General features: G+C 40.6%; 2 protein-coding genes across 3 annotated transcripts in view; one reads left to right on the plus strand and one right to left on the minus strand.

Annotated features, from left to right (window-relative positions):
• TMEM200A (transmembrane protein 200A) overlaps positions 1-20,863 on the plus strand; it is an 86,706-nt gene extending 65,843 nt beyond the window's left edge. For both annotated transcript variants that reach the window (XM_074948414.1, XM_074948415.1), the window contains one exon: positions 17,701-20,863. In XM_074948414.1, coding sequence (XP_074804515.1) covers positions 17,701-19,192 — 1,492 coding nt within the window. In that variant the 3' untranslated portion in view covers positions 19,193-20,863. The remainder of the gene's footprint in view (positions 1-17,700) is intronic.
• SAMD3 (sterile alpha motif domain containing 3) overlaps positions 1-21,681 on the minus strand; it is a 309,380-nt gene that overhangs the window by 269,267 nt on the left and 18,432 nt on the right. The window lies entirely within an intron of this gene.

Below are 21,681 nucleotides of genomic sequence, written 5' to 3' on the forward strand. Positions count from 1 at the left end.
AGTGTATATATAGCATGACCATCCCCCCACACACTGTAAACCGAAAGATAAGTAGCTCTGTACATATCTACACTGCAATAAAACACCTGCTGCTGGCCCATGTCAGCTGACTTGGGCTCATGGGACTCAGGCTGCAGGCCTATAAAATTGCAGCAAAGGTATTCGGGCTGGAGCCTGGGCTCTGAGATCCCAGCCTGAGCATTAAAGTCTACATTTCAATTTTATAGCCCCACAGCCTGAGCCCGAGTCAGCTGACACGGGCCAGCTGCAGTTATTTTATTGCAGTGTAGATGTACCCTCTGTGGTCATATGAATGTTGGTAGATACCTACTGCTTCAATCTATTACAGATATCTTCCCCCCCATACATTTCTCCCACCTTCCCAACTTCTTCACTCAGCATTCCCACACAGCTGACAATCCAGAAGTGTTTTCTTAGAAAAGAAAAAAGCCACACTTACCTGCTGGTGCTTTGTAGTCTGCAGAGGCAGATTTATTGACCTTCTTTTCTCTTGAGCAATGTATCAAGAAATTGGGTTAATGATTTAGAGATAGAAAACTGACTAATACGAGCAATCCTCTGTGATGGTCTGAAGAGACCCTAAAGCAAGAAACATACTATAAATTTTACAGTAACTGGAAAAACATAACTCTAGATTCTCTTTCATGTGGCCTTTTAACTTCTTATTGAAATAATCTCTGGGTTGCTTATACAAGTATCACAATCCAAATCACCAGCTTTTAATATGATTTCCTGAATAGTTTAAGTTTGGATTCTTTTTCATTTCTAATTTAAACACAAATACGTTATTTATATTTTAGGTATCTGATTCTGATCTTTACACCAAATTGGTGTAAATAAGGGGCATCTCCCATTGATGAAATTAATTGATGTACATCTGTAACTGAGAGCAGTCAGATTCAGGACCAAGATAAGGTAGCTTATTAACAACATAGGGCCAGATTCTACCTACAGGTAGAAGTGGGTCCCCTAACAGCTTCAAAAAGAACTTTGCATGTGTAACTGTGAATAAATTTTAACCTATGATGTGCATTAATAAAGCTTTCATGTAGGTATGGGTCACTTGCTATGTCAGATTTTATGTACTGCCGATCAATTCCAACATCTGTCTGAGCGAGGTTGAGGTCCTGTCCACAAACCACATAATGCATCTAATTTATGAGAGGCATAAAACCAGACTCTGTGAATGAAGAGCTTCCGTTTTCAGCTAAATACAGGACCTGAGACACATCCATTATTAGGTCTATAACTGGTACCTCAGTTCTTTAGCCAGTATTCTGTTTATTGTTCTTCATATGTTAGGAACATTCTCTTTTTTTCTCAGTCCTGGTAGCCTACAGTTCTACAAATTCTTTAGCAGGAATCCTGTCTGTAGTGGTAGTGACTGGTACTGATTTTGAATGTGGTGTGGTACATTTTCCACAAATAGCTGAGCAGAAGTATACTGATTTATAGTTTCACAACCAAGCAACAACAACTTTGCCTTGTTTCAGAGTGGCTACACTCTGGGACAGAGCTGGAGTTAGAAATAGGTATTTGAAATTTAGTTCTGAGTGCATAGTGGACAGTGAGTTAGGTCTCAGGGAGTACAAGGGAACCCTGGGTGCTCTGTGGCAAAGTAGGTAAGGGATAGGAGGTGGGAGTGTTGGATCATATTAAAGAAGTTCTGTATTAAAATCACAAATGAGTTTGATTCCCCATAGTTTAAATTCCAGGGTATTACTAATTAAGAGGTCTCTTGGTTTTAGGTATTGTTTCTCTCCCTCTGTGTGAAACTTGCAAGCTGCTAATTGTGTTAGTACATTCTAAGACAGAGTCTCTTCTCAAAGCAATTCTTTGTAACAACAACCACTCACACAGAGAGAGACTCAAAGCAATACTCTATAACAACAGAAACAGCACCCAGAGACTCCCCGCCCTTTCGTTGTATTCATCTCGCTTTGTTAACAATTGTGATTAAAATAGAGATAGAGGATGTATGTGGATGGATGCTTGGTGTGGATAATAACTGAATGATCAGGGAGGTGCCAGCCTAAGAATTCAGTGTCCATCGGCTGAAGAAGGCGTCAAGTGGAAATAACCAGAGGACCCCCGGAGGGCAGACTGGAATCCACCCAACAGCCTCAAGAATGGGAGAACCAAAGAACAAGATAACATCTGGCAGCACAGAGCCGTCAGGAATGTGCCGTCTGCTGATTGATTCAGCAACAGCATGATGAAGCAATTCCCATAGACTGACATAGGAAGAAATTCCTATAAAAATGGACTCTGGAAAGTGAGAACTTTGGGGTCTGATTCTGCAAACCAGCTTCCAGGAGCATCAGATGAGCATCTGACAAGGCCCTGTTCCCTCCTCATGTCCAGGCCACCTGGCCAGTGGCTTGGCATGAGCAACTCTAAAGATGGTAACTATGATAACAACCTTGCAGAACCTCTGTGTGTGTGTGTGTGTGTGTGTGTGTGTGTGTATGAATGAATGAGTGAATGTGTGAATAAATATGGGATTGAATGGAATGTTATAGCTATAACTAACTGCTTACTATTATTCTTTCTGTATTCACAATACATGTGGCATTTTGCCTTTTCCCCTTTAATAAGATCCTGCTGGTTTTTATTTTATTGGTGTAACAGGAGCAAAGGCTGACTGGTTTGGGTCGAGGAAGGGAAACAGGTATCTGAGGTAGGGAAGGCAGAATGGTGGAGGGAGGGCTATCTGAGCAGAAGCAGGTCTCTGTGTGGACAGGAATTGGACCACTGGGTGGGCAAACTAGAAATACAGCATGCTGGCACAGGAAACTGTTCTTCCTTAGTATCTCATTGGCCCTTATTCTAGCTAGGGTTTTTAGATGCCTGAGTTGGTGGGAATAGGAACTTCCCTCACATGGAAAAAGGCAAAAAGGCACTGGATGGCTGCACTCCTCTTTTCTTACCATAGCTTCCACTTTCTAGCTTCACGTTGTTGCTGCTGGTTTTCATCAGTTCAAGCAGAGGGGTGACAAAGTCAAAGGATCAGCCCTAAATCCTGTGCCCTAACATCGTGGATGCTGATAGGGTTATCTAATGTAGAAAAAAATAGCTAAGCAATTATATATTTGCTGAAGGGAATTTTGCTGCCCAAATCCCTATGTACCATTCTGATAATGTACCCCTCTATGTTTCAGCATGACTTTCTCCTAATGTCTCATTACTGATATGTTGTTTTGCTCCTTGCAGATTCTTGCCATCTGCAGTTTTGAGCATTGTAACCAAAGTGTGGTCATTCTATGTCATTTTAACGCTAATGGTAGTAGGTAAGGTCCCATTTCAAAAGCGTTTGTAAGAAGAACTCATTTGTGAGTTCCAAATTTAGGCTTCATAAATATTTTTTTATATTGAGATATTGACATTCCCATAAGTGCCCCCTCATGATTTTGTATATATGAAATATTAATTCACTGTTTTTGTATGACTTAAACTGATTCTGAGAGACAAGGTGGGTGAGGTAACATCTTTTATTAGACCAACTTCTGTTGATGAGAGAGACAAGCTTTTGAGCTTACACAGCTTTTCTTCAGGTCTGGAAAAGGTACTGAGACTGTCCCAGCTAAATACAAGTTGGAACAGATTATTTAGGATAAGTAGTGAACACATATTTTAAAAGACCATTCAAGGTGAATTGGTCCATTAACACCACTGCAGTCATAGGACAAAAAGGGAGGTTAGTTGGTTACAGATTGTTGTAGTAAGACATAAATCCAGCATCTCTATTAGGAGTATGATTTTTAGTGTCTAGCAAAGTTATGCATTTAAGCACCAAGGCTCATCTTTTGAAGGTGTTGTGCAGGTTTCTTATGACAGTGAGGACTGAGAGGTCAGATAAGACAACAAGAGTGATTGTTTTGTGAAAAGTGTTCTCCCATGTGTGATATGGTATTTTTGTCTTTTATCATTTATCTGTGTGAGTTCATTCGAGAGCATAGTGGCTATCTGATTTCACCCATGTAGTTGCTATTGGGCCATTTAGTGCACGGGATGAGGTACACCACAAGTTGGAATAGGCATGTGTAGAACCCAGGGATCTTGAAAAGTGTGTTGGGGGTGGAGGTAATGACTGCAGAGATGTTAACAGGCCACTTCACCTTGAATGGTCTCTTACAAAACGTGTTCACTACTTTATGTTAAACAATCTGTTCCACCTTGTATTTAGCTGTGACATTCTGGGTATGTCTATGCTACAGTGTAAGCCCAGGGTTAATTGAACCCAAGTTAGTAGACCATGGATTTGTTAACCTAGAGCTTGAGCATGAATGCTCATTTGTAACTCCAGGTTAGGAACTGTTGAACTCCTGGAGCTCCAGAGGCTACACTGCATTACGTGGGCCTGAATCCAACCACCCATAGCCCAGACTTCCTATTACCCTCCTTAAATGTGGACACTCCAGCTCTTTGTCCATGGTGCAGTGTGGGGAAACTTGACTATCCACCAAACTGGACTGTCCAGAAGATAAAGAAAATTGGCCCATGGGACTGTGGAATACTTTCGGCAAACTCCCACGGTACGTCTACACTGGAATAAAAGACCCATGGCATGGCAGCAGCTGGCCTGGGTCAGCTGACTCAGGCTTGCAGGGCTCAGGCTGCGGGGCTAAAAATTGCTGTGTAGATGTTCGGGCTCAGGCTGAAGGCCCCTCATGGGATCCCAGATCAGGTTCCAGCCTGAGCTCGAATGTCTAAATAGCAGTTTTAGCCCAGCAGCCTGACCCCCATGAGTCCAAGTCAGCTGACCCGGGCTAACTGTATGTGTTTAATTGCTGTGTAGATGTACCCCCAGAGCACGAGTCCATTGGGGCTGTGTCTATACTGCAAAGCAATAGGGATTGAACCCTGGATCCCAGCTTGACTCAGGCTTGGACTCTCCATCCTCGTGGGTAGGTCTAAACTGCCATTAGACACCTGCGGCTGGTGTCTAATTGTAGTGTAGACGTACCCTGTGCAACCCTGGATTAGCATGATTTGTGTGTAGACGGAGGGGGGTTAGTCTGGAGCCTCAGTTCGAACCCTGGGCTTACATTGCAGAGTAGACATACCCTCGGAGTACTTTTCCCAGACCTCAAGAGGAGCTCTGTGTAGCTTGAAAGCATGTCTCTTTCTTTCACTAGCAGAAGTTGGTGTAAGAAAAAGATACTATCTTACCTACCTTGTGTCTCTGATATTTTGGGACCAACATGGCTACAACAACACTGCTAAATTTCTTTTGGTATCTTAGTTTTCATAACTTTTGGCTAGCTGTCAACAAATTGAGTATAAGTGTGAATGATTAGAAGCTCTAATGATGCCCTCATGTGGATGTTTAGCTAGTTCACACTAATTTAATACTAATTTAAATTGAAAGCACTATATAGCTTTACCATACATTTTATAATGATTTCTTCATATCTTTAAGGTATCACAAACATCATTCAACTGTTCGTGGCAATGTCATTTAGCAAACGGAATATTTTTTCAAATAATGAGTTTTCCATTCTTTATTAATACTGATTTGTCCTTCATTAATAGCCTGCCTCTCAAAAAACACAATATTAGCTTTAGGAATTGTATAATATTAGAAACAACCTAATACTAGGGGTGATGTAGTTCAAGGAAATTTTTAGACCTTTATCAATGCCTTGTTAACACCACAAACAAACAAACTTATGATTAAACTTTTGTTAAAATGGTTGTAACCCAAATCTGGTATGCTGTTACATGATTTAGTCTTGCCAATGTGGACAAAAATAATCATGTTATAACCATCTTCTAAAGCCATGGTTTTTTAACCCTGGCAGGTATCTAGTCTAGAACATCGTTCTCTAACATGGTTACAACAGGCAATTTTAATAAACCAGATTACAGTATAACATGGTTCAGCCACAACCATATTTAAACATAGTTACTTTTGTAATGTTGATGAGGTCTTAAACGCTAACAGGTACTTATGATGGCTGATTAGTCAAAGGGCCCATCCCACTACAAGTATAACTACAGTCTAGCACGCTTGCCTGACACAGGTAGGGGTTTCAGTGTTCTAACACTCTTCACTGTTAGCTTTGATGGGACAACATGGTTCTATAACACTGTAAGGGGATGGCATTTTAATCTAGGTATTGGCTACTGGTAAAAGTTTCAGAAGTGCCTCAGTCTCACTAAAAGACACTTAGGGCTTGTCTACATGGCTTTGCAGTTTGGACTACAGATTGTGAATTGCAGAGTGTAATAGTGGACGCTGGTGGCATGAACTAAAAGGTACCTATTTCAGAGTAGCAGCTCAGTTCGTCTGTATTTGCAAAAAGAAAAGGAGGACTTGTGGCACCTTAGAGACTAACAAATTTATTTGAGCATAAGCCCAGGGGTTAGAGCACTCTAAGGTGCCACAAGTCCTCCTTTTCTTTTTGCGAATACAGACGAACTGAGCTGCTACTCTGAAATAGGTACCTTTTAGTTCATGCCACCAGCGTACTCCTTTTCTTTTTGTAAAAGGTACCTAGTTTCATGTTAACATGCTCCTCTTTGAGAGAGGACTACGTTATGCAAACAAAAGTACCTTTTAGATTGTGCCAGCAGTGTCTACATGGGAGAGTTACACGTTCCTGCGCACTGCAGTTCACAGCCCTGTAGTCCGTACTGCAGGGTCGTGTAGATATGTCCTATGATTTGGGCATCAAAATTCCTTTGAAAATCTGGCCCTTAAAGAGGCAGGAAGGCACTTGTGAAAATCCTACTAGGTGCCTAAGTAGGTTAGGCATGAGGGATGGGATCCACAAAACTCCCATCAAACTCTGTAGGTGTCTAAACTCACGCAATGCCAAACTTTTCAGTGTAAAAGTTCCCTTGGTAGCTAAGTTTCTGCCTCGTGGGCGGCAGCAGTGCACATGCCCGTAGACAGCTGGACACCTATCTCCCACTGAAGCTCCAGAGCAATTCACAAACTGGGGCAAGCTAGATGTTTAGCCGCTTAAGCCATGTGCAGGACTCAATCTGGTAGGTGTGTTCAGGGGCTGCCTACTGGATCAGGTCTCATTAAAAATCCAGTGGTGGTGCCTACTTTATAACTTTTAGCCCAGTGATTAGAGCACTTACCTCTGGTGTGGGCAACTTGGATTCAATTCCCCCCTCTTTACCAGATGGGGGGATCCCTGTGCAGATCCTTTCAGGAGAGTGCTCTAACCTCTGTGCTATGGGATAGTCTGAAGCGTAGCTACCTCAGCCTCTCTTGTTGAAGCTGTTCTTCTGTGGTTAAATAATTAGCAAATGCTTGGAGCAGGGGGGACTGAACCAGACCCTGGTGGGTGCCCTAGCCACTGGACTACAGTGTCATTCTCACTCTCTCTAATCATTGGGCCAGAGAGAGAGTGAGATGGAGACCCCTGAAAGGTGGGATACCTCATTCAAATCCTTTCTCCCTGTCTGGCAGAGAGAGGGGAATTGAACCTGGGTCTCTTACAGCTCAGGCACATGCTCTAACCCCTGGGCTAAAAGTTAGTTATGAAGTGGGCAGCACACCCACACTCTTTGTATGATGTGAGGCAGGCAAGCACATAACTTATACCTACAAGAAGAGCCTCAGCTGTCTGACTCCAGGTGGCTGGTTCCCATTCATGGATTGCTAGCAAGGATAGGTGTTTCCTTGCAGCCTGGATTTAGGCACCTATCTCTGTGAGGAGGGCGGGATTTAGCATATACCCCTGTGGCCAGCATCTCTCTGGCTAGCTTAGGGAGCTCCCTGCCTAGCGTACTGGGTTTTGTGGATCCCATTATATAGGGAACCTAGGAACTTAACTCAGGCTTTGTGGATTGCAATGTGTTCCAGTGATTTTCTAGGTACCAAAAAGTTAGGTGCTGACACATTCAGCATGGCAACCCTTCAGTCCCTAGATGGAGCCCACCCTAGGTGCCTTTGGAAATGTGACTTAGGCTCCTAAGTCATTTAGGCGCTCTAGGTTGCAGAGCTGCTAAGGAGAATGTTAGATAGATAGGCTCTATTTAACTCCTGCAACTCTGAAGGGTCATATTTTATATAAATGAAATGTTTTTAGATCAGAAGGAAAACTCTTCTAAAGCATCACACAGTTTATGCAGACTTTGATTTCACATCTGTCAGCATACATTCCTTAACCCTCCCTTTGGATCTCTTCAACAGCGAATTTTGTGTCTGTTGTTGTGTCTGCCACTCACTGAGTATGTATACAGTGGGAAATTACTTTTTGTTAAACATGTTAATTAACACGATTAATTTAGCATTCAGTGTAGACAAGGACATGTTGTGTTTTACATCATGACATTGTCTGCACCGAGTGTGTCTAGACTAGAGTTTTTGCTCATTTTAACTCAAGTTAAAAGATTGCCAGTTAACTGGAGTTAGCTAGTATGTCTGTAAATGCTAGTTTAGAGGCTCCACAAATGTTTGTGGCTTAAATACACCTTCTTATTTGTTTAACGTTGGGTCAGTGTACAGAAATGAATGGGTCAACGATTAAGGGATCAAGTAAATAAGCCCAATATTTATAAACTAAATTATTTCTGAGTGTTTTGGGCATTGTTCTTTGTTTAGATTTAGGGGGGAAACTGCATTCATCCATCTTTCGGCACACCGAGCCCCAAAATGTTTAACCATGCTCTGACTTCATATCCAATCTCATATGCCAAGTCACACAAACCTCTTCTTTGCTTTATACCACAGAGAGTAAGCCTTCTATTCTGCACCCCCACATGCTACACTTCAGAAGTGTCAGAGTCCTTTGAAATATTTATTTCATGATTTATGGTTGATGTCTAATCTCCACTCTCATCTGCATCATGTAAGATTCAATCTAAATTCCCATTAGTTTTGTATATTTGGGATTTTAGATTTAGAGATGCTTAGCTACAGAATTATCTTCCAGTATCCTTTTTCTAATTCTAGAAGAAGCTCCTTACCCATATTTCTCAATCTCTAGAAGATAAAAGCAGAACAAAGACAAATGCGTATAAATATGTACAAACCCACATCCTTCACCTACGCAGTTGAAATTAAAATGAGCTCCTAAAGTTTTCAGCACAAAGATTTCCTTTCAATTGTATCACAAGCAGATATAGCTTATGACATAAAAGATGAAAAATACTATACCTGTTTCATCTAGAGGTGCAGTTTGTCATGGATTCTTTTCTTATTCCTAGATATTAGGACTGATAACTATGAATGAACTGGTATATTCAATACAGATATTTGGACAAGTAGCTAATACCTGCTTCTGATCAAAATACTGATTTTGACTGAAACAATGATTTTACATAAAATAAAATGCTGAAATGGCTTAGAGCCAGATTCTGCCACTTTACTCATAATGGGTAGTACCTTACTTAAGCTAAACCAAAGTAAATAGAAGAAGTTACACAGCCAGATCTCAAGTAAACTGGAAATTCAATCAATTATAAGCAAGCACAAGAAATTCTAACCCCATTGGGTTTATTTTCCTGTACGCACATGCCATTTTTATTCTTCTTTCCTTTTTAAACAATACTACTGCTTTATTAATATGGCCCCTTGTAAAGCAGCCTTTTCTCATATGCCATAGAATTTCTTGCCATTTTTATTCTCTCTCTTCCTTTAGCTCCTTGGATTTGTTTCTTGTCTCTGTTATGTGACATAGACTGTATCCTCACATAGCAGCATATATAAAAGAGAGAGTGTCTCTCCTTAAGGAAGAAAAGTTCATTATGCACAGTTCTAGAAGGATTACTGTTCTCAACTTTTTATTATCAAGCTAGCACTGTGACTAAACGTAGTGCATTGAGGCTGTTGCACCTTTAGAAGCTAGCCAGTCAACAAGACATGAACTCAGCTGGTATAGTACAGCAACTTAGAATAGAAATGTGTTTTATAAAACAAACAAAGATGGAGAGGCAGGTGGGTTTTATACCTGGAATTCATCTCGGAACAGGTGTTTTGTGACTAATGGAAGGGAAGGGCTTGCTATACATTGTTTGGGAAGTTGTTAATAAACAAGACCTTCTTGGCGACTGGTTTATTAGCATATAATAAACTCAAAATAAAGTTACTCCTGCCCCAGTCTCTGACTCGGCACAGCCCCTTCCCCTGAGGTCCTGTCTTCAAGTTTCTATGCTGGGCACAGCTTTTCAGCCCTTCCCAGGCTCTCCTTGGGTTTTGGGAATCACCGTCTCCAACTGCAGATTCTGCTTGGTACTTTACTTTGTGTTGTGTCACAAAGTACTCTGGCTCAATTATGCCCACTGAAAGCATTTTGGACTTGTTTTAGTGTGTTTCTCTTAACCTTCAGGAAGCCCACTGGGTTTCAGTCACTGGCGCACTCAACCCCAATTCCTCTGAAAGGGGCCATTCACTCTATGACAGAGCCTCTTGTTAAAATATTGACAGTGCCTCAATGAAAGCTTAGCCTATAATTAATTAGTTGTTAAGCAACTGATGCAGGAATAAAACCCTTCATGCTTTGCTGGCATATGGAAATTAATGACCTACATGACTGTTAATTTGCCCAGCTCCTCAGCTATGGCTGACGAGCACACGGTACAAATCAGAAGGGACTGGGGTGTGGACTCTTGTGATCTTGGTCTCCCTGCACTAAATTACACTGCCTGCCCATAGCCATATAGCTGGGGCTTACCTATCCACCATTGGGTGCAATTGCTACCCCAGTTTCCCCATTAGCCTGCGGGTAGTTTTAGCCATCTGATTAAGTTAGAAGAACTCCACCCCTTCTGGGGTAAACAAACATCCAATGGCAGTCCACAACAAACTGGCTTCTCCAAGCTGTTCTTTTTCTCTCTGGTTCCTTTCTGAGCCACAGCCCTGTGTTTGAGCAACTTTGCCCCTATACTCGATGCAGGGAAGTGAAAGGGGAGAATTCCTCCCAGCCTCTCTGGAAACCCCAGCCTGGAAATGCTAAACAAGAAGCAGGTACAAATCCAGGGTCCAAACCCATACTACTGCTTTTACCCCGAGCTATTTCCTTTACCTGCTTCCTAGCTCATAAAATCGTAGAACTGGAAGGGACCTCGAGAGGTCATCTAGTTCAGTACCATGCACTCTTGGCAGGGCTAAGTATTATCTAGACATGTTCAATCCTTCATCTTTCGGTGCAGAGCTCACTGCTCTGGGTCTAGGTCTTGCCAGCAGTCTTTCCCCAAATGGACAACTTATTCTCCCTAGGGTCCTTACTGCCCTGCATGCCTCTAGGTCTCATGCTCAGCCCTTCTCATGCTTCTTTCCACTGTCCATCTCAGGCTGCTCTCTTCAGGCCCACCCAGGCTCCAGTCATCTCCTCACTGGAGAGACCCATCAGCAGCTGCTACTCACCAGGTCTTCCTTTATTCCTGTCTGTGAAATGCACCATAACTCCCATTAGACCTTTTTGGGCAACATCTCCATAAAGCCTTGCCAGCGAAACAGAATTGTGCTGAGCCATAAGCCTACCTTAAAGGTCCCAGCATACGTTGTTACAGGCTCTGAGGGGCTGATACAGACTCTGGCCATGCTCCCTTCGCTGTCAGCAGACAGAGTATGGTGCAGGAGCTAATACACCAGCACTGTGCTCTTGTAAATTCCTACCAAATTGGAGTGATCCCCCTGAGGCTGACTAAGCTAATTTTTAGGAATACATAAGAATGGCCCTACTGGGTTAGACAAAAGGTCAGTCTAGCCCAGTATCCTGTCTTCCAACAGTGGCCAGTGCCAGGTGCCCCAGAGGGAATGAACAGAACAGATAATCATCAAGTGATTCATCCCCTGTCGCTCATTCCCAGACTCTGGCAAACAGAGGCTAGGGACACCATTCCTGCCCACTCTGGCTAATAGCCATTGATGGACCTAGCCTCCGTGAATTTATCTAGTTCTTTTTTGAACCCTGTTATGGTCTTGGCCTTCACAACATCCTCTGGCAAGGAGTTCCACAGGTTGACTATGTGTTGTGTGAAGAAATACGTCATTTTAAACCTGCTGCCTACTAATTTCATTTAGTGACCTCTAGTTCTTGTGTTATGAGAAGTAGTAAACGACACTTCCTTATCTACTTTCTCTACACCAGTCATGATTTTATAGCCCTTAATCATATCTCCCCTTAGCCATCTCTTTTCCAAGATGAAAAGTCCCAGTCTTATTAATCTCTCCTCGTACGGAAGCCGTTCCATACCCCTAATCATTTTTGTTGTCCTTTTCTGAACCTTTTCTAATTCTGATATATATTTTTGGGGATGGGGCCACCACATCTGTACACAGTATTCAAGATGTGGGTGTACTGTGGATTTATATAGAGGCAACATGATATTTTCTGTCCTATTATCTATCCCTTTCTTAATGATTCACAGCATTCTGTTCGCTTTTTTGACTGTGGCTGCACATTGAGTGGATGTTTACAGAGAACTATCCACAATGACTCCAAGATCTCTTTCTTGAGTAGTAACAGCTAATTTAGACCCCATCATTTTATATGTATAATTGGGAGTATGCTTTCCAATGTGCATTATTTTGTATTTATCAACATTAAATTTCATCTGCCATGTTGTTGCCCAGTCACCCAGTTTTGAGACATCCATTTGTAGCTCTTCAGTCTGCCTGGGTCTTAAATATCTTTAGTAATTTTGTATCATCTGCAAATTTTGCCACCTCACTGTTTACCCCTTTTTCCAGATCATTTATGAATATGTTGAATAGGACTGGTCTCAGAACAGACCCCTGGGGGACACCACTATTTACCTCTCTCCATTCTGAAAACTGACCATTTATACCTACCTTTTGTTTCCTATCTTTTAACCAGTTACTAATCCATGAGAGCACCTTCCCTCTTATCCCATGGCAGCTTACTTTGCATAAGAGCCTTTGGTGAGGGACCTCGTCAAAGGCTTTCTGAAAATCTAAGTACACTATACCCACTGGATCCCCTTGGTCCACATGCTCAGGTCCGGCTCTAAGCACCAGCAAAGTAAGCACGTGCTTAGGGCGGCACATTTCTAGGGGCAGCATTCCGGCCATCCCAAGCACATGCTTGCTTTGCTGGTGCCTAGAGCCCGTCCTGTCTCCTTCCCCACGAGCACGACTGAGGACTTGGAGCTGGGCATCGCAGCCCCGTGCCGGCAGGAGCAAGCAGCGGGCATTGAGGGGGTGAGGGTGTGTGGGCTGCCCGGTCCCTCCAGCCAGGGCACAATCACCTCCACTCCCCCAGTGCCAATCCCAGTCTGAAATGGCTGTAGCAGCCCTGCCCACGGCCCCACGTCTTGCTATGCTAAGACTATGCGATGTCTTGCTAAGACAAAAAACCCCAAACATTGCAAAGTGCAAACATGTAAAAGCCAAAAAAAAAAGGGGGGGAGGGCAGCCAAAATTTTTTTTGCTTGGGTTGGCAAAAAACCTAGAGCTGGCCCTGCACATGCTTATTGATCCCCTCAAAGAATTCTAGTAGATTGGTGAGGCATGATTTCCCTTTACTAAAACCATGTTGACTCTTCCTCGACAAATTGTGTTCATCTATGTGTCTGACAATATTTTTCTTTCTTATAGTTTCAACCAGTTTGCCCGGTACTGAAGTCAGGCTTACAGGCCTGTAATTGCCGGGATCACCTCTGGAGCCCTTTTTAAAAATTGGCGTCACATTAGCTATCCTCCAGTCATCTGGTACAGAAGCTGATTTAAATGATAGGGTTACAGACTAAAGTTAGTAGTTCTGCAGTTTCACATTTGAGTTCCTTCCTGCAGCAGTAGCACACTGCGAAGTGGCCTTAATAGGGAGGGAATCTGGGGCATTCTCTCCTTCCTGGCTAAATCACTAAACTGTCTTTGGAGCTGACATTTTTGTTGCATGAAAACTAGTACAACTGCAAGTTGGAAGGTCAGAAGTTTAAAAAAAAATCTTTGTTCTTTAAAAGCTATATGGTGACTGTGATGCTTTTGCATCAGCAGGCTGAAGATGTTATGTTTTATAAAATGAATTAGGCGAAAAGAGAGCTGCAACCACTGCCTATCATGCTAAACAATATTGTCTCATTGTTTTCTTGTGCTCCTCTCTGTCTTAATCCACCTGCAGTCTCTTGTCTGATACTTTGATTGTAAGCTCCTTGAGACAGGGGCCATCTTTTTGCTCTGTGTTTGTATAGCACCTAGCACAATGGGTCCCTGGGCTAGGCCTGGGGCTCCTAGGTGCTGTGGTAATACAAATGATTAATAATTATTAATAAAAATCTTCCCCTCTCTTTCTCCTTCTTATCCATTGCATCACTGTCTGATCCATTTTATTAGCAGGGCTGTAATGTCACTCAGAATGCCACCAAAATACAAGATTGAATTGAAACTTTTAACATACTCCACTTCAGCTCTGAGTCAAAATCTTAAGATTTGCTTGTTCAGATGTGTATATTCAGAGATTTGTCTTTTCAGTCAAACTGAATATAGAGAGAACTCCAGTGTATCCGATGAAGTGAGCTGTAGCTCACGAAAGCTCATGCTCAAATAAATTGGTTAGTCTCTAAGGTGCCACAAGTACTCCTTTTCTTTTCGAGTGTATCTGTAGTTCCTCTTTAACATGAATATAATATAGTTTGTAAAAAGCTTCCTAATGAAATGTATTCCATCCTAATAAGTAGAGAAAACATTGTGCCATAAACAAGCAATGTATTGGAGCATTGCTATGTAAGGTTTAATTGCTATCCTTTCTTATAAACCCAGGTTTTGATCTCCTGCCAATCTAAGTCCATAGTGATTACATTGATTTCTGTGCAGTTACTCCAGATAAGTGAGATCAGAATCTAGCCATTTCTGTTAGCACCAAGGTGAAGCTTAAATCTTTGCCTGCCCTGTACCTTATTTGCTTTATAAACCTGGTGGCAGAGGAGGGAGGGAGAGAGAGATTTTTCTGGCCATGAATTTAGAAGTAATTCTACAATGAGGGTGAGGTCAGGATATAGGAAAGATAAGGGAATGTTGTCTTTGTTTTCAACTGTTACTCAGGCAAAAAGACTTTTCCAGTCCTGCAGCCCCCTCCTACTACATGTTTTCCCAGAGGGAGAGGGAGTAATCTGTCCTTAAAGAATATAAGGAATCAGGTATTTAGAATGTCTCTCTTTCTCTCCATCAGCTAAGCTATTGCTGAACAATTAATAATGAATAATAGACGCTCTTCTTCTGCAACCTTTGTGAAGTCTGCAAATGGGAAGCATTTTCTATAAAACTTGGGACATTTAAGTGTGGGATTTTCAGAAGCACCTAAATGACTGTGCCCCTAAAGGAAATGGGGAACTTGTGCTCCTGAGTTTATGTATTTTAAAAAAATCCCATCCTAAATGTCTGGGACCTGGAGAAGGATAATAGAACTAACCCCAGTATGTTAGCAAATCTGTTAATACTGTATTAGTACTGTTATGGCATGCTTCTCTCTTCATTTACTTTATAGAAAAACTAATTACGTTTAAATTGAACCCTAACAAAAGAAAACATTTTCCACAGACCAGGCCCTGTTTATTTTTGTCTGGAATCCAAAACAATATTTTACAAAAATTGAGAAGAGTCATCTTGATGTTTGATTGTGTTTTGGCACAAACCTCGTAAGCACATATGTGTATGGGCAAATTTTGTTTTCGTTTATCTTAAAAAAAAAAAAAAAAATCTGAACCTTAAACACTGAGTTATTTTTAGTCTCCATTCTGGAGTTTTTAAAGTGACATATTTTTAGAATGTATCTTTTCTGAAGCAAGAGACCACATGGCAGTAACACACTGAAGTTACCAAAATAGCATTGAAATGCAGCTCCAGTTTAATTACAGGGCCAGGAATTTTCAAAGAAGTCTAAGAGACTTAGGTACCTAATTCCTACTGAAGTTTCAGATGTCAAAAGTTTTTTGAATAATTGTGATTTTTGCTCTCCAAAATTCATAAAGTACTCTGTGTACCCAAGCTGGCAGTCTTTACTCAGGCAAAACTCTGAGACTTTTCATGGAAGCTATCTATTCCTTAATAACAATGAAGCAGTTAGGCTGCTTAGGATGTCTCTGTCTCTCCACTCACTAAGCAATGTCTGAACAATTAATAATGAACACTGGACACATTTCTTCTGGAGAAGTGCTCTCACCTTGCCCCATTCTCAAACAGTCCTACCCGCTCACCATTCATGTCATGGTAATGTTGACTGTTACCATGTTGGACCAATTGTGTCCTCAGAAGTGCACATATGACACGTTAAGCAAGCCAAAGGGTGTTGTGTGCATGAGTCCAAGGGCAGAACCTGCCCTCTTATATTTAAAAACAACCATAATTTAGATTAAATCTCAGGAAAAACTTCCTAACTAAGAACAGAAGGACAATGGAACAGACTGCTTAGGGGGGGTCATGGAAACTCCTTCACTAGAGATTTTCAAAAGGAGGCTGGATAGCCTTCTGTATTGGATGGTTAAACACAAACAAATCCTGCGTCTTGGTGGTGGGGGGTTGGAGCAGATGATCCTTGTGGTCCCTTCTAACTCCATGGGTCTATGGTTCTATAAATCACAGATTTTGTTTTCCTTTATTCCCCTCTGTCACTCAGCTTTCTCTTTGTCTATTCACAAAATCTCATCACTCTTGGAGCAAGAGTCTTCTCCTCTACAGCCATTTAAAACTATCTTCCTGTGTACCTCAGCCTAATTGGGTCTCCATTTCACCTGAGCACCATTTCTGTACTCCCTGGCTCGTATCTTTCAATTACTCATGCCCTCTCTCTTATTTGTTAACATTCTTTGGTGTATTATTTAACCCTGGAAAGCATTCTGAAAGATTCTGTACAAAATAAAGTTTTATTTCCCTGTATTTTGTTGGATGGGTACTTGGCCACTCTCAAATGTAATGATCTGACAAGAACTATTTCTACAGCTGTGCACATTCCTCATGATAGTTTTTTAAAACAGTATTTGTTGAAGTTTCCCACATCATTTATAGACACCCAGGCAGACAGGTGAACCCAAGGGGAAAAACTTACTTCAGACAACTAGATGATGCTGGTTCAGAAAGAAGGATGTAAACAAAAACCCATGGGGCCTTGTGCTCCATGAAAAACAAAGAAAAAACTTAGGATTGCCATGTGGAAAAGGGAAGCATTATTAGGTAAAGGCAAGAATGATCCTGTTATTAGGAATTAAAAGTTTAGTATTAATAAACTTAATAATTGTAGTAGTAATAATAATGGGATGTATTTTTAAAAATACACTATAAAATCTATGATAGTCATTGTCCTAAAGATGATATTCAGTACAATTAATATTCACACTAACGGTAATTGTTTCACAGCTTTTAAAAGCTTTTTTAGCTAAAACTTCAAGATTGTCTAACATCCATATGAGATAATGTTGATTGCTTTGTTAGAGACCAGTTCTGAACGATGCCATATGTTAAGCATTTTCAGTAATTTCATTTTATATACTCCTGACAACTCACCGTGTGCCATCTTATTAGTTTTCCACTATATCTCTATCAATTAGGCCAGACATATTACTTAGCTTTACTGTGCTCAAAAACCAGTTTGTTTTCTCAAATGCCATGTACATCTGAAAGTTGCCATTTATGAAGAGCTGTTAAAATGTAATGGCTTTTTAAAGTAATATTTATTTTAATAAAAAGTAAATGTCTGATTAACAAACATATGTCTATTATATTGAAATTACTTATATTAGTATTTCTGTTTTCTTTTCTAGGGCAGAATATAGAACTATGATAGCAACTGGGGGAGTAATAACAGGGCTGGCAGCCTTAAAGAGGCAAGACTCTGCCAGATCTCAGCATCACCTAAATCTTGCCACATCACCAACTTCTGAAGAGAAAAAGCCAGTCAGACGGCGGCCCAGGGCTGATGTAGTAATTGTTAGGGGCAAAATCCGACTTTACTCCCCATCAGGATTCTTTCTTGTTTTGGGAGTGCTTATCTCATTCATGGGAATTGCAATGGCTATCCTTGGATACTGGCCACAAAAGGAACAATTTTTAGGTCCTGAAGCTAGTCTAGCCTTAAATGAAACCCAGGTCATAACAAACCAAGGTGGAGTTATATTTCGTTTCTTTGAACAACATTTACACTCAGATAAGATGAAAATGTTGGGCCCCTTTACTATGGGCATTGGAATTTTTATTTTTATTTGTGCAAATGCCATCCTACATGAAAATCGTGACAAGGAAACAAAAATCATACATATGAGAGACATATATTCCACTGTAATAGACATGCACAGTCTGAGAATCAAGGAACAAAAGCAGTTGAATGGCGCTTACACTGCTTTATTGGGGGAAAGTGAATTCAAGCATAGTGGGAACTCATGTGCGTCACGGTTGGCTGCAAACACAATTGCACCTTTCTCTGGCTTCAGGAGTAACTTTCGAATGGACAGTTCGGCTGAAGAAGATGAGGTTGCCATAAATGAAGACAAGAAGACTTCTAACCTTCTACCACCTTTGCTGGCTGAGCATTCTGGCTCTGTCTTTGGACTCTACCCTCACACTAGCAAGGCAACGAATGACAAAAATAGTAGCTCTATAAAGTGTGAAACAAAGTCAATTGTATCATCCTCCATTAGTGCTTTCACACTGCCCGTAATTAAACTAAATAATTGTGTTATTGATGAACCTAGTATAGACAATATCACTGAGGATTCTGAGATCACTAGAAGCCGGTCTAGAAATTTGTCAATGGACTCTCTAGCCATTTCATTAACTGATACCAATGAACACTACAAACCTGCCAGTGCAATGCTACCCCGAAATAATTCATTTGTAGAACCTCCATCCAGTCAGTTCAGATCTTCTATAACTCTTGGACCAAGCACTGGAAAACTTTTATCACCTGGTGCTGCCAGAAAACAATTTGGGTCCAACACGTCTTTGCATCTTCTGTCTGCACATTCAAAATCCTTGGATTTAGAGAGGGGTCCGTCAACACTCACTGTCCAAGCTGAACAAAGAAAACACCCCAGCTGGCCCAGATTGGATCGAAGCAACAGTAAAGGATACATGAAACTAGAAAACAAAGAGGACCCAATGGATAGGTTACTTGTACCACAAGCCACAGTTAAAAAGGACTTTACTAATAAGGAAAAGCTGCTTATGATTTCAAGATCGCATAATAATTTGAGTTTTGAACATGAAGAGTTTTTGAGTAACAACCTAAAGCGGGGAACTTCTGAAACAAGATTTTAATATTTAAATTACAATTTACAAGACGTCCTACAGTATTTTTAAAAATATTTTGACAAGTTTCTTTTTCAGTGAAACTGGCACAAGCCTGTTTTTACCGAATGCTTATGGCACATTCAGATTGGCTTGTCTGAACAGAGATCATCATCTCTGTAATGCCAAGAGTTTTTCATGTGTTAGTAACATACAACTGTAATACTGTATATTATCACCACTCAAATATATGTTCGTGCCACAGATCCCATATTCTCCAATCTGTTGCTCTTTTGTTTCTATATAAGCACATGACTTTTCATCACTAAGTCAAAAAACCTGCATCAGAATTGGAGCTCCCATAAGCTTCTAGTCAGTTCTTTTAGTGATTGCAACATTCTAACAATGATGCTTCCAGTCTAGGATGGAAAGTGAGTAGCAGTATCTACTGGAATTGCCAAATCCAGACACACATTGTCTTTTACAGATGATACATTTTGGTAACTGCAATCCTAGAATGTCATTGTGTTTACATGTTGGGGTGGGAGGGTAGAAGAAAACTGGGCAGATTAAAACCATTTTTGTGAACTCACTGTAAATGGTCAAGTTGAATACCAGTGTTGTGAATTCTAGTTAACTATGCTTTGTGATAACTTTCTATATCCACTATAATTTAGTACTGCAATTCAAGAAAACCATATGTAGAATAACCATGGCTTGGAAATTTGCAAATTTTTCTGGGATTAGTTATCCAAAGTGCATTAATTGGCAACAGCTTTACAAATAAAATGTACAAAATTAATTAAAAAGATCTGAACATGATGAATAACAGGATTTTAGAATTATGATGTACAGTATGATATTGTGACAAATCTAAAGAGAATAATTAAACATATTATATATAGTGTTTACAGTAGCCAAAACTTAAATAACAGGATTGCTATGTTTGAAAAAATTGAAACAACAAACTATACAATTCAATATTTACACTAAGGTTAATGTGAAAGCCCAATTGGCTAAATTTAAACTTGTATATTTTGCATAATTATAGCTTGATGGCTCAGGGGAGGTTTAGCTGTGATAAATTGCATAGAAGGCTTTTGCAAACGATTGACGTTTAAGACAAAAAGCGTTCTCTCAGCAAAGCACGCTTCACAGTTGCAGTTGTAGGCTAAGAAAGTTAATACGAATGACTCTACGTGCATCCAATGAAGTGGGCTGTAGCCCACGAAAGCTCATGCTCAAATAAATCTGTTAGTCTCTAAGGTGCCACAAGTACTCCTTTTCTTTCTACTAGAAAGTTTTCATTTTTCCATTAAGCCATTTAGGCCTTGATCCTGCCATGACAACCACACTTGAGAACTCCTTCTACCATTCACCAAGCAGTATTGGGGCCTTAACTGGTCATCTTTAACAGATGTTTGATATTTTCACTTCATCCAAATACTCAGGAATTGTGTTTTTTTTAAAGGCTTTCCCCAAAAAAGAATCAAAAGTTAGAAAGTTGTTGTACTTCAGTTGATCATGAAAGATGAAAGACAGAAATATTTCTTTTTTTAATTTCCAGCTCCATATTTCAACAATGCAATGTTTGTGTGTCAAGAGCATTACTTGCTCAGTGAATTGAGGCATAGTGTTACTTGTTAGAACCTCAACCTATATAGAACCTATATATTGTAACAGAGTTGGCTAAATATTTTGCTATGAAGCTTTTAATAACTTTCTGGTTCGTGTTCTTAATACATTTGCTATTTTTTGAAATAAAATAAAATGTATATCTGTGTCTATGGTGAGACTGGTTCTTTTCCCCCCCTCCATACATAGGCTTTCTCCATATCTAGGAATATCATACATTACATTTGTCAAACATATTGGTCCATTACTGGATATTTGCCTGTCCCTCCCCTTGATTTCTTTTTGCCTGACATCCACATGTGCACATATCAGGATAGCATTTGGGACACTGTAGTTCAGCCATCAACTTATCATTAGAGAAGCCTAGATTTAGGGTCCTATTCCAGTACTTTCCATATTCTGAAGGTTTTCTGTTGTCGAGTCTTGGCCAGAGTGACAGCCAGTCTACTCAGAGTACCCCACTGACCAATCCATAAAGCAATGTTGGTGTCACCTGGAAGGGGGGGGGGAAAGAGGCTGATCCTCACTATATATGCAAGTAAGGTGCTGATTACTTTGCTATTGCCATTCAATATTATTATTATTATTTATTAATACCAGCACCTTCCTCTTATATAGTGCTTTTCATTCATGGATCTTAAAGTGCTTTACAAAGGAGATAAATATAATAACAAATAGGTAAGTAATGTTGAATTCCACATTATACATTCAGAGAATAAAATTATCAGGCTCAATGGCAAGTAAGGTACTTTACTATATTTGCAGAGAAATCTATTACATTCTATGGGGGACTGATCCAAAAACCCATTGAAGTCAATGGGAGTCTTTCAGTTGTGTTCATTGGTTTAGAATCATGCCCTGGGTGCCCAAAATTGAAGTTCAGC

The sequence above is a fragment of the Natator depressus genome, chromosome 3, assembly GCF_965152275.1.
Source record: "Natator depressus isolate rNatDep1 chromosome 3, rNatDep2.hap1, whole genome shotgun sequence".
In the NCBI taxonomy this organism is placed as follows: Eukaryota; Metazoa; Chordata; order Testudines; family Cheloniidae; genus Natator; species Natator depressus.